The sequence below is a fragment of the Culex quinquefasciatus genome, chromosome 3 (assembly GCF_015732765.1).
Source record: "Culex quinquefasciatus strain JHB chromosome 3, VPISU_Cqui_1.0_pri_paternal, whole genome shotgun sequence".
In the NCBI taxonomy this organism is placed as follows: Eukaryota; Metazoa; Arthropoda; class Insecta; order Diptera; family Culicidae; genus Culex; species Culex quinquefasciatus.
In genome coordinates, this window is record NC_051863.1 from 171,504,044 (window position 1) to 171,518,506 (window position 14,463).

General features: G+C 34.6%; 2 protein-coding genes across 2 annotated transcripts in view; one reads left to right on the plus strand and one right to left on the minus strand.

Moving 5' to 3' along the window:
• Window positions 1–13,236, plus strand: part of LOC6044075 (putative carbonic anhydrase 3) — a 59,722-nt gene extending 46,486 nt beyond the window's left edge. Inside the window, exons 4-8 of the mRNA XM_038260132.1 lie at window positions 1,701–1,865; window positions 6,758–6,896; window positions 6,958–7,086; window positions 7,151–7,355; window positions 12,524–13,236. Coding sequence (XP_038116060.1) covers window positions 1,701–1,865; window positions 6,758–6,896; window positions 6,958–7,086; window positions 7,151–7,355; window positions 12,524–12,838 — 953 coding nt within the window. The 3' untranslated portion in view covers window positions 12,839–13,236. The remainder of the gene's footprint in view (window positions 1–1,700; window positions 1,866–6,757; window positions 6,897–6,957; window positions 7,087–7,150; window positions 7,356–12,523) is intronic.
• Window positions 1–14,463, minus strand: part of LOC6044069 (opsin, ultraviolet-sensitive) — a 219,143-nt gene that overhangs the window by 198,020 nt on the left and 6,660 nt on the right. The gene's annotated exons all lie outside the window — the stretch shown is intronic.

Below are 14,463 nucleotides of genomic sequence, written 5' to 3' on the forward strand. Positions count from 1 at the left end.
GACTGGTATTATTTTATTTGTTTTCGTTTCTTGATTTTTTTATAGACAGTTTCATACATGTCATGTAAACAAATATAAAAGAAATATATTAAAACGAAACTTATTTAATTTTAAACGTTATTAAAAATGGTGGTTCATTAGAAATCCAAAGCATAACAAAGAACAAATATTTTTTAATGTATTTTAAGCAATCAAAAAATTGCTGTCCTTGTTTAGATTGACGTTTATGTCGCCAATTAACATTATTGGGCGAATTCTATAATTTTAAGCTTGGAAAACTTAACCAATATAATGAAAACATAAATTTTTTGACCATTTCAGAAATTTTCCGGCATTCAAAAAATATTTTTCCCTTTTCCCGGGAAATTCTAAAGCCGGGGAAATTGGACGCCTTGCTGAAATATTCATAGCGTTTTATTTTTTCTTCTTTCCCTCATTGGTTTACCACTTTATAATTTCGGTAGGACCCCTGTTCTTATTTCTAAATTTCGAACATAATTCCTTAAATAAGCAAACAGAAAGTATCATTGAATATTTTAAACAAAAAAACAGTTATGTTTGGTTATGTCAATTCCGGAAATTGCCAAATTTTTCTGAATTCATAAAAATATTTTTCTCTTGACTTTCAAGTATTTTTTTCCGATCTTTGGTCTTTAAAATTAAAAATTTGTGAAAAGCCTGAAAGTGTCAATTTATCCTAAACAGTTTTTGAATCGATTGTATACAGGAACATAAATTGCATGTTCATGATGTTTATGAAAAGTCAAAAAATCTTTTAAAAAAAACACAGTAATGCTATAAACCACTATTGCAAATGAGTGATGAGTGAGAAAATCTATCAATTGATTATCTCGGCACCAAAAACATCCGAGAGTATAGCAGCCGTCACTACAGCTTGTGAGATCTCTTCTTGTGTCCCGTGATTCCCAGCGATGTTATTCTCTCTCTATCACTCCTCCCCTTTTCATCGACTACGCGCTCTCATCGCTGAGTCTCTCAATCTCTCAGCAAACTGCAATGATGGCGATTAGGAGCCAACTACGCATGACGTCCCGTTAAACTGCTTTTGCGAAATTGGTTTTGTGGCGGCTTTAGTGGTTAAACACTGTTGCGGTAGGATGATCGTGGAAGCGGGAATGGGAGAGAAAAAAGAAAAGAGGAGAAAAGAGCAGTTGTATTTGAGGCATGAATATACAGGCGGCATAATTGTAGATGCTGAGAGCTGGTATGTTGATATTTTTACAACCCTGTAATAAACCAAAAAGTATTGATGTTAAAATTTAAACTTTAAACAAAAGCGCCACAATTTTCCACCTGACTTGTACTGTCATAATAAAATGTATCCAACTTCTAATCATTTGTACTCCCCTGTAATTGGCGCGACAGGTTGCACTTTCTTGAGGTGCCTTATATCGAAGCCAATTGCCGGCTTCGTACCTATAAATTAATCAACCGGATGAACCTGCTCTGTCACCACCCAATCAATGATTGATCACTCAATTATCGCCCCCCCCCTAAACGTCAGAAGGCGACTCGCGACTAGACTCGTGTAATGTCCACCATCTATGCTGTTGGAATCTGTGTCACGTTTCACGGTTCATCGAACACGATCGTCAGCGTGTCATGTCGTCGATTCCAATTCACACCCCCTCCCCTTAGCTGGCTTCACCTTACCAATTTCATTTCTTCTACCTTCGCAGGACCATCGCACTGGGGCGACCAGTACAACAGCTGTACCGGGAAGCACCAGAGTCCGATCAACATCAACTCGCTGGACGTGAAGAAGGTGAACCTGCCACCGTTGGTCTTCGACGGGTTCGACATTGCCCCGCTGCAGACCAATTTGACCAACAATGGGCACACAGGTGAGGAAGATTTATTAATTTTTTTTAAAGTTCTTTGTCTTCCAAAACGTTGGGAAAAATCACCAATTTCTGATCGATTTTATGTATCCGACAAAGGTTGCATTTCTTTTCAAATATTAAATTCCTAAAATACAAACATGTAGCACGTAGCACAGACAAACAAACGTAATTTGTTTTTAACGATCAATAATTTAACAAATTTTAATGATCTGAAACAAATCACGAACTAAATGAATTGGGAGCGTTTTTTTATTACGTAACGCAAAAACTGGAATTTTGAGTATATGACAAAGTGTAACAAGCTAAGGCAATGGGCGTTAAAACCCAACAAAACGTGATTAAATCAGTCTGATTTTTTGATAATCATCTTATTCCAGGTCTTGACTTAGACTTTGATAGAACAAATTTCTAAAAAATCATGTTTTTTACTTAAAAAATGATTTTAAAATTATTGATTTTCCGTACGTTCTACTCCACTAGTGGGGCAAGAGGATCAATGCATGAAACAACATGTTAATTTGCTAACAATTTAACTGTTATCACTTAGACACAACAGATTAGAATGTTTATGAAACGTTTCTTTCATTGTTAGATGAAATAATAATATTTTATTAATAATTGGATCGTTTTTACGAAAAAAAATTACTGAGATGATAAATAGTAAATTTTCTTAATATCACTATGTTTTGTATGGACTTTTTTTAACACTTGTTTATCAGATTTAAAGTACTTTAATGTATTTATTTCCCAATAAAATATGTTGTTGCAACAAATCGTATTTATTTCATACTAAAAATCCGTATGGTACACTTGCCCCACCTGAACAAGATTTTTTAAAAGCTCTCAACAAAAATAACCAAAAGATAAATTAAACTTTGTAATAGGTGCAAGCAGTGTTCCCGTGCACCGCGTTCTCTGATTTCTGTACTCGATCAAACACCAGCACCGCGTGTGCACGCATACAAGCAAACCTAAACTCTGCCGTGTACAGGCTGTACCCGTACACGAACCTCAAGTTTAAACCGAGCCTTGCACCTCGGGTACAAACCCCGTGCAGGCCGACGACGCAGAAAAGAGACAAAAATAGTTCTCTCACGCTCTCTCTCTGCTGTAAAGTGGTGTTCAGAGAGTGAGGTGTGCACCCCGTGTTTACACCGCGTGTAAACTTGAGTGCGCCGTGCGGGGAGAACTCGAACATGGTAGCCTGGTGTGTTTGAGGTTCATCTGCACTGAAAACATGTACGGCGTGCGCGCGTTTCGGGAAGACTGGGTGCAAGTCATTGGTAGGGACACTACTGGTCTAGGAAAAATGGCATTTTGATAAAATGAACTTAGAAACGAACCCTAAGTGTTTTTTGGGCTTTCCAAATATTATAAGAAAACAACGGATTTGAAAAAACTTCATTCAATCATGGTTGTAGTGGTAGAATTAACTAATTGCTTTGCTAGTAACAATTCCCCATATTGGAAATATTGGAAATATTGAAAATTGAGCGATCGTAGAGTGATTGTTCCTCTTGTCCCATATGGTCGTCTTGCCCCACTTTCCCCTACACGGAGAAAATGATTTCCTGCTTTTCTTTTCTATTTGGTTTTTTTTTACTAAACATTAAATTTCTAGAATAGGTAACTAAAAAAGGCATATTAAGCTAGATTTAAGGATTATGTAAAACCAGTAGCGAGGAATTAAAAAACAAATAGCAAATTGTGAAAATTAAATATTGTCGAAGAATATTTCAAAATCAAGTTTTAATTGAAATATCAAATTTGCATTCGAAAATCACATTACAATTTTTTGACTAAGTGCACACTTTTTAGGCATTCCGATGTAAAAAAATTCGGATAATTTTCAGTTTTTTTTTGCAATTTAAAATAATTCAACAAAAAAACAGCATAAATATTTTCCAAAAGCCTACAATTTTAATTGTTGGACAGCCCCCTAAAGTTTAAATTTTGTGAAAAATGAGCTTCTCTCTGTGTCGCCTAATTAGCACTGTATTTTCAACTCTTAAAACCTCGAAAAATATTGGTCCAATTTTCAATGTTAAAAACTTAAATTTTTGTTAAATCTGTTTGTTTTTTTCATGAAAATTATATCGATGTTTCAAAATCAAGCTCAAAATTTTAAAATGTTCAAAATGAGTGTTTTTTGAAATTAGTGTTATCATTATTCATTGAAAAATTTTAAAATAATTTATATTTCATTTAAATCTAATCTTCTCAATTATTTCCGAGATATATGGCGAGTTGAAAAACTGGATGAAACTGACAAAAAATACTTTTCACAAGGCGTATTCTTCTGGAAATCGGTGCACTTTATTAAAAATTGTGTAAAGTCATTTTCGATTGCAAATTTTATTTGGCATGTAAACATGATTTATGGTATATTCTCTGACAATATTTTTTCTGAAATAATTATTGTTTAAAAAAAAAAGAAAACATATTTCTGGTACCAAATTTTGCACCATCCTAAATTATAGTGCAAAATTAACGTCCCTAAAAAATAGGAAAAGAAATTTAAAAAAATGGGAATCAAACTTTAGTGGCTAGAAGCCAATCATCAAAAAAAACTTATTTTTTCGTGTTCCTATCTTTTCTACAACTTTATCAACAATAGAATCTATAGAATTTCGCAATTTTTCATTTTTTTTTTAATTTTTTACCCTTTGTCCATGCATTTGCTATATGTAAAAAGAAGTCATTTTGCATCATTTTTTTCCAAACGGGGATGTGAATATTCAAAAATCCGTATCTTGAGAAGGTATTTTCGGTTCGATTTGGTGTTGCAGGTTATGATTAGAGCTTTAAGATAAAAAATAGTCACTTTTTAATTACACTCTTTTTTGACAAATTTACAAAAAATCAAACTTTTTAACTATAGTGACAGGCGTTGTTATTTCTCGCTTACTTTTTCAAAAGATCCTAGGTAGGGGAGAGTGGGGAGACTTGATCCCCGGGGACACTTGATCCCAAGCCTGTATCTCGTCAGCATGTGGGTAAAACAATAAGCTTTGTTCTAGAAAGTTGTGCGAAATTGACTAAAACTCTTTGTAGAAAACAAAGAACAAAAATTAAAAAATGTTTAGATTGAGTTACACACATATTTCTTAACAGTGCTGCAAACAACTTCCAAGAGATCTTTTTTCTTTGTTTTGATAAGTATAGAAAACACTCAAAAATTATTTAAAAAAATATTTTTCATACATGGATTGTTTGATAAACATATCAACTCCAAAACCCTTACGCATTTGACGTTAAATTTATCGTCATACTATTTTTACAATCAATTGTTTAAAAAAGTGCGTTTAGGGAGACTTGATCCCTGCATTTTTACAGTCACTCGAATCAGCCTCAAGATTAAATAATTGGACTGGGTTTTCGTACATAGTTTCCTTTAGTATAGTTGTACATAACTGATTGCAGTTTGAACCATTTTTCAAAAGTTTTGTAAACAAAAATTACCAGCTTTTGTAAACATGCTCAATTTTGGTCTAAAAAAGTAAATTTTAAGTTTTTCAATATTTTGCATGCTAAACTTGTTATATTTTGAACACAAAGGTACAGGTTAAATGCGAAATTGCTGTAACTTATACGAAATTAACAGTTTGGATGAATAAGAAACATTTTGCTTAAGATTTCTTAAAAATTTTGAAAGGGGGATCAAATTACCCCAACATTTTGAAAATGTCGGTTTAGAATATTTTTTTATAACGCTTGGCATGATTCGAAGAGTTTATCTGATGAAATACCCTTATCAGCCAAACATAGTTGAATGTTTCAGCTTTCAATTCATGCAAAAAGTTCAAAGTTTTGTGAGAAATTGACAGAGTTATGTGCGATACAAAAAAAGGGGATCAAGTCTCCCCACTCTCCCCTACATAGGAAACCCATGGCGCATTGGTTGTTTTGAAAAAGTAATCTAGATTTCTTGTCTTCCTATCTTTTTACAGCAGACGTGTCACAAGATAGCACACAAGCGACGATATATTGATATGAAAAATAGTGATGTTGGATAACAACATCCAAAACTAAAAAAAAAGCTTATGATATTACTCTTTTGAGATGATAGTCGTTTTAAAAATATGAGGAAATTTCAGTTATATTTTTTTGAATTGAACATCGGATCAATAGTTTCTAGATTTGAAAAGATGAAAAGTTGAATTTTTCAGCGCTGAAATGAGAGATTTAATAAACTTTTCAGCATTATTATTTTTGGTGATGATGTAGGTTAGTTCATCACTACAGAATTTCAAAAAAGTATTTATTTTTAAAATAGATTTGCAAAAAAATGTACGCATACTTCCGCACACTGGTGGTTTAGCACAATAATGCCAAACAATTTTCAAATTTGTGAATCAACATTATATGGTGGTAATGTTTCATTACGAACCCTTCAAGTTGCTATCTACTTAACAGGTTCATGAGGCGTCAAAATTAACATACCTCAAGTTCATGCTAAACGACATTTAACGAGATTTTTTCCATGGTATACTTTCAGTACAAGAGTGAGATTTGTTGCGACTAAGTGACATCGAATAATTTCACAATTGATCTGAAATGCACTAGTTAATCCGTATCTTTTCCGGAACACGTGCTAATCACAGTCCAAAGTAAGTCCGAGCGCCGCACCAGAAATAAAATTCGCTAATTCATTTAGCTCGCTGACGAAACAATTCACACGTGCCACGTGCCGCTTTTTATCGCAAAAGGGTTCCACTTCGATTACCGAGATGATGACTCGATAAAGTGTGTCGTAGGAGAGGGAGATCTTCCTGATCGGATCGCTGACAATTTGCCACACCATCTTAATTAAGAGTTGCTCGTGGCTGCGACGAACGACGTCGCCGAGGTGATAATTATAATTAATACTTTTTTCTTTTTTTTTCAAATAGTGGCCGTCACCGTCAAGTCTGACCACATCCCGACGATCTCCGGGGGTCCCCTGCACGGCGTCTACCAGTACTCGCAGCTGCACTTCCACTGGGGTGACAATGACACCTTCGGCAGCGAGGACATGATCGACAATCACATGTGAGTGTTGCTTACAGCATTTGCTAAAACTTGATTCTAACCTCAATCACCGCCCAAACAGCTTCCCCATGGAGTTGCACGTGGTGTTCTTCAAGCGGGACTACCGGAACGCCAAGACGGCCCTCGACCACTCAGACGGGCTGACGGTGCTGGCGTTCTTCTACGAGATCTCCTCCGAGGACAACCCGCGGTACCTCTTAAACGTTTGTTTAACTTTTGGAAAAGTTTTGTTAGAGTTTTGTCTTTTTTTTAAGGTACGAGGAGTTTGTCCAGCTGCTGGGCAACGTGACCAACTCCCACAAGACGGCCACCTTCGCCGATCCACCCTCGCTGAAGGAACTGATCGCGCAGGACCTGCTCCACTATTACACCTACAACGGATCGCTGACGACACCCCCGTGCAGCGAAGTGGTCACGTGGATCGACTTCAAGGAGCCGATCATGCTGTCCCATGCGCAGGTAAGGAGATTTTGGGGGGGGGGGGGAGAGATCGTCAACAACAATCCCTGACCTTGTCACTGCGAAATGCACTTGGTCGTGGTGCATCTCTTGAACCGGCCGGCGGCGTCGACAAGAATTTGTTACTTAATCATTTACGGCGCTGGTTATTTAAAGCAATCGTCGTGGGATATTTTTGTGGCATTGGCTTGGACAGAAATTTACTGCTGCACTTTGCGATGAGCGATGGTGTCAGTGTACGGTATAGTTTGATACAAAGTGAAGCAAACGACCACCGACTGGCATGCGGGAAAGATCGGCGCCCTTTTGCCTTGGTTTGCTGCTCGTTAAACGGTTTATTGAGGGACGGAGAAAGACGTGTTTGAAAGACAGTTTTTTATTGATGTTTTTTCGTTGCGAGAATGTCCAACATGAATACTGTGTTTGGAGGACGTTTGTAAGATTATTTACGATTTTTATTTATACATTTTTAAAACTTCGAATTTTTCGATACAAAAACAAAAACAATTTTCCTGGCAACTTTTCAATTTGTTCATGATTATTGAAAATATATCGTAACAAAATATTTGCTCACGTATTATACATTGTTTTTTTTTTTTATTTAGGCCCTTGCAAATATTTTTCAAAGTTTATGTCGCCCCCCTTCAAAGTTGATCTAAATAATCAGGGGACAAAAAAATATTTTTTCGAAAAACTTCAAAATTTTAATGAACATTAAAGTTTAATCAACTGAAAACCAGTTAAAATGCATTTTCCCGCTTTTATAATCATAATTAGCATGTTTGAGCTCCTTTGAAAACAATTTAAATTTTCATGAAATACCAATGTACAGTCCCATGAAAAGTTTTTTTCCGTCAATCCGTCAATACCTCGATATTTTCAAAACTAATGATTGGAAAGCAACTGTACGCCTGTAAAATGCATTCTAAAACTCTTTTTTCAACCAAATGTTAAAACCTAGGCTTGTTATTTCAATTTTTATATTTTCTATTTTTACTTTTTCTGAACATTTAAAGCTCTCAATACATGTATTTGTATGTATGTGAATTTATTTGATAAGATACAACAGCAGTTTTTATATTCTAAAGTTTCATCTTTGCAGGTGTTTTAAAAATTTAGCCGACAAAATTAAATTTCAAAAATGTTTATCGAAAAAAAAATACCCTAAAATTGTACTGAATAATTCCATAAATATATGTTTAAAAAATATTTTTTGAGTTCTTTGTGAAGTCTTTTTGCCTTCCTCACCTTACTGAGGAAGGGCTATAAAATCACTCGGAAATTAAACTTCTTAATTTGACGTCCTAGACCCACCTTCATTTATACCTATCGACTCAGAATCAAATTCTGAGCAAATGTCTGTGTGTGTGGTGGGATGTTGATAAAAAAATTGTCACTCGATTATCTCGACATTGGCTGAACCAATTTTGTCCGTTTTGGCCTCATTTGATCCGTCTTGGGACTTATGGGACCAGTCGCTATTAAAAATTATGCAGTTTAGTTAAGTACTTCAAAAGTTATGCTAAAAAAACGATTTTTACAAAAGTCCGGAAGATTGTAAAAAGGGTGGTTTTTGTAAGACCTTTCCAACGCGTCTAAGACATTGAAGATCTGACAACCCTATCAAAAGTTATAAGCACTTAAGTGTTATTTATACGCTTTTTGGAGGCCGGATCTCAAATACGTTGATGAAAACATTGTCCGGATCTCTCATGCGACCTATCGTCGGATGGATATTCAAAAGACCTTTCTAACGCGTCCAAAACATTGAAGATCTGACAACCCTATCAGAAGTTATAAGCACTTTTTTCATTTTGGATAGCACCCTTTAAATGTGAGGAAGGCGCCAACCACCTCCGGGTGGATTAAGTATCGTTTTAAGATAATATTTCATTATTTTTGTTAGTTATTGCATTCTCTCAAACATGAACAGTATTTGAAAAAATGATTTTCTTAAATTAATTTCTGCAAATTTTCACAAACCACGATCAGAAGTAAAATATTTTAGTTGTTTAGATTTTTTTTTAAATAATTTCAAGCTAGTTTTCATATTCTTTCAAAATAGGCAGTTTTTGAAAAATAAAATAACATTTTTTGTTCGGTTTAGGTAATTTTATGAAAATCAAATTAAATTTAATTATTTTAAACTGGGCAGCTTTTGAAAAAATATATTTGTGAGGGTTTGCGTTGATTCGAATTTTTGAGATCATTATTCTAGAGAGTCTTTGCATCTTTTTGAGCAAATTTCTATTTCTTTGAAAAACAATAGACAGTAGACAAATAATGTTTTTTTTTAATGTTATTTGGCATCCAGATTTTTATATGTTAACGGGTAATGAAAAATCGTTCTAAAAATGCTTCAAGTATTTGTAAATTGTTTTGAGGAAAGAAAATAAAATGCTGTGAAAATGTTATCTTTTTGCAAACATTAATGCCAAAATTATGACATTTGTGCTAAGATACCAATTAGATGAATATTTTCACCAAAACTTCCAAACTCTTTTCAAACAATTCAAATAATACAAAAAAATGTGAAGGCAATGAAGTTCTTGAAATTCAACCAGGGAAGGAATGGATCAATAAAGGTTGAGAACCACTGTGCTCTAAAATGGCACCATCATCATCTAAATTGTAAAAAAATGCGCACAGGCATGGTCTGGCAGACTGCAAAATTACTGCATACTTCTTTCTACCTAAAATATAGCAAATGTTAGCACAAATCACAGCCAAAATTGAGCCCAGAAAAAAAAAGATTTCTCAAAACATTGGCTAAAATACATGATACAAGTCAAACTTCTAACCCTCAATTTTTCTAAAATTCAAAGTATTCAGAAAATCGCGGTATACTAGATTCATTAAATCATGCGAATATTTAAAAAAAATCATCCAAATTCACTGAAAAAAAATTATGTTTCTTCGAGTTTGAATGCATTCTATATGCATTCTTCATAAAGATTATATTTTTCCCCACATTTATTATTGATTACAAACTTGAAAACTCAAATCACATTTCAAGCACATCGGAGTCATTTTGAAACTGGTATAATGCCAAAATTCATCTAAATTTGGTCAAAGACTAGCCATTTATAAAAAATTCAACATAAAAAATCATTATTTCAACAATTTCATTGTTCAAGTAATCATCAAACGTAACATAACAAAGCTCCGTCAGATTGTAAATAGAAACAGCACATACAAATAGTTCTCAAAATTCGTAATAAATAAAACTGATGACTCACAACTATCTAAAGAACAGAACTTCATGAAAAAATCCTGAAAATAAAAAAAAATATTAGAAAAAAAATTGATTCGAAAATCTCGCATACCACGAGCTTTCAAAACCTTGAAACGCTGGTACAATTTTAACAGTTTGAGCTGGTGTGAAAACGGTGACAAACCTCGTTTCTGAAATAGGACGTTTGTAAAAAAAAAAAAATATCGGCTTTCGGTCACTGCTACGTTACGACTGTCATCCACATACAAAGAGAGTGAAGTCAAAATCAAACCAAGTTTTCGGCGCGTGGCGTTTGAAAAGGTTAATTCTGATCTAACATTCTAATAAATTTTAAATTTGTAAAAAAATACGTAATACTCCTAATTATCTCAAATATGAAAAGAAAAATAATTATGTATGGATTTCATACGACCTTTTCAAAAACCACATGTAAACAATATTGACAGCGCCTCTGGTGGTGATTTCAGGAAACTGCATGCGTGTCAGATCCTTGCTTTTGGCATATCAATCGCACTCAAGTACCATGCTTCTCCATAGAGATGAGTTCTCAGTACATTTAGCTGGAGATGAATGGTACTTTAAGTTCGAATAATATAATCTGTGTGGTGTGAGGTCTGTCGCCGTTTTCACACCAGCTCAAACTGTCTAAATAACATCAGCGTTTCAAGGTTTTGAAGGCTCGTGGTATGCGAGATTTTCGAATCAATTTTTTTTAATTTGTGGGTGTTCCGGGTATGTGGGATGACTAGATACTAATTTAAAAAAAACTGTCATAAATTTTATATGGGCATGCTTTTATCTTCACCTTTATTTTAATTTCGGTTTATAATTTTATATTTTTTTATTTGTTTTCAAAGCTGACTTTGATTTGTTAGAATAGAACAATAACTTTTCGGAAAATATTGATATTCATTGATAATCAATTCCAAACAAGGCTCCGTACAATTTTGCAGGCCGGTTTAACAAAATGTATAAAGTTTTAGGTAGGAACTTCATAGAAAATAAGGCATACGGAAAAAACTTTTTTTTTATTTGACTTATTATCACTAAGTGCTAAGTAAACAAATTACTTAAATTTCCATTTAAATCCCAACATTTGAAATTAATAGGAATTTTTGGAAAACAAAAATAAAAAATGTTAATTTTATAACTATTAAAAATACTGTATGAGGAAAACCATCGGTACTTTTAAAGAGCTGGGATCCTGCAATTTTCTTTATTTGGCTTTGTTGATTGGACTGCTGATTGCTGAAATATAGGCTCTAAAAGTTTAAGTTTGTGAAAAAAAATCGTTATTTTACATTGTCATTTTATAACTCGCGATATCTCAAAAACTATTGTGAAATTTTGGAATTGTCAAAAATTAAGCCCTTTGTTCAAAATAAATGTTTTAGCCCTTTTGACCTTTTGTCCTCTTTCCATAATATATGTCCATTATATGTCTTTTGGCCCTGATTTGTTGTGGCAATTTTGAAAAAAAAACTTCGTAAACATTTTTTGGTCTACTTGGGCAGTATTAACCAACATAGGCGTTACGGAAATTCCAAACATGCGTTTTCGTAGAATTCAGGCTGCACAATTTGTCCTTCCTCATGCGAAATTAAAAATAATGAAAAGTAAACACAAACAAAAGACAATGATTCAGCAATTTAACACAGCAATGTGAGTCAGAAGCCGTTAGTGCTTGTATATTGTCAAAGATGAATTGGGTCACATTGAGTAAAATGATTTAATGTGAGTTTCTTTGAAGACATTCTTTTATTTATAGCAATTTTCCGCTTAGCCATCGCATCAAGTGTAAAATTTACGATCCCCATCATTTTCCGCCGCCGCCGCCGTTTCAATTTGCTTCAATCACGTTTCTTTAATTGAGTTCTTTTCCTTCCTTTCGTTGCAAACAAAAAAAAAAACAATGTTTCATTCACAACTCCAGATCGAGGCGTTCCGTGCGCTCGAGGACGAGGAGGGCCATCCGTTGACGCACAACTTCCGGCCCATTCAACCGCTCGGGGATCGCGTGGTGCTGTTCAACACGGACGAAATCATCAAGGACGTGGACCTGGGCGTGGATGTGCCCCCGAGTGAGGTGGAAAACAGCAACCGAGTTGAGGAAGAGGTGCGGAAACCCTCTGGGTCCAAGCAGGGCAAGAAGGGCAAGGACAGTGGCGTCGCGAGGGGGACACCGGTGGCGAGTTGGGTGCTTTTGGGGTTGGCGTCGATGGCACTGCTGGCGGCTAGCCGGTACTGAAGAAACTGAAACTCCTCCGCTACAGGGCAAAGCCGTGAAGATTTGAACCAAACATTGTAAATAGCTCGCTTGTCAGAGATTAGTGAAAAACTGTTCCACCGTGATGACAAAATGATAGCAATCGGAAATTATTTGTGGGTAGCTAAAATTGATAGTGTGTGTGACAAAAATTAATAAAGAGTAAGCATCGTGAATGTTCCAGTATTGTGTGGTTATGCTAAACGAACGACAACTAGAAATTTTAAAAAATAACAATCAAAATGAAACAAAAACCATCGCCTCAACTATTGTAGAATCGGATCACAACCAAATAATTTATCACGTATTTAATGTAATGTAAAAATGTAAGCAGGAACCAAAAAACAATTATTAGACTGTAAGGTCATCAAAAAATAAAATAATTTCAATTGTTTCTATTATTCGAAAGCCATGTCCCAGAATGTGAATGTTTTTTTTCCAGACTGAGAAAATGTTATTCAATCAGTTAAAAAAAATAATTAATAATTATGCATTCTAAACTCACCTTCACAAAAAAAGTGTTTAACCTTAAAATTGTTGTAACGTTTGACCTGGGTGCAGAATAGTGGTTCGCAAAGCGGCCTCAATTTAGAACTGTCAAAGCGGAACCAATTTACTTTTTGCAAAATGATACCAAGAAGTGGCAAGTATTGTAATCGATCTATAATTTATTTTATCAGGATTAAAAAAATTACTCGAGCTTTTGAAATATTCGAAGTCAACAAATCTTAAGATACAAATATACATAATCTCGGAACTTCCATTCGGTTGTTCTTCTGGTTCACAAAATTCCAATCACTTCTGACGCAATTTTTCGCCACATGTAAAATTAAAAAAAGCATCTTTTGGTCGCCCATCGTTTAGTCTACGAACAAAAAATGCGCGAAGCACTTAATTTTTCAACGAAAACATTAACATCAACAGATCCAAAATGTTTCAAAACAAGTCACTTCAGCAAAAAAAATATGTCACGCTTGAGCTTGAACAAAGCCTTCTACTTTGTTTATGTTTACAGCAGTAGTGCACTTGTAGTAGTGAGGAGCAGTTGGGAGCATTCGAAAATCACGTTACGCATTCTGTCTTTTCAGCACCCAGCGTTTGACCAACAAGTTCAAAATCAATTTAGTAAAACGAACATATTTGTTTACAAGGGCTGCTAAAGTGCTCCGAGCATCAAGTGACCCTGAATTTCTGAATTAATCGTAGAAGGCGTGGAACGTTGGTGTTCTCATCAAATTTCTTGAATTAGCATGCCCAACAACATTCTAAAACAATCCCAAACAAAACATTGTTACACTTTAAAGATTAGCTATGCAAGGTGTAATTTTGGTTTACATGAAAAATACCTTTCTCGGTTATTGCAGTTTCGAAAAGTACAATAGAGCAATTCTCTACGAAATCGGTATTTTTGTATTTTTTAATCCTGCTGAAACTTTTTTGGTGCCTTCGGTATGCCCAAGGAAGCCATTTTGCATCATTAGTTTGTCCATATAATTTTCCTTACAATTTTGGCAGCTATCCATACAAAAATGATGCATAAAAATTCAAAAATCTGTATCTTTTGAAGGAAATTTTTGATCGGTTTGGTGTCTTCGGCAAAGTTGTAG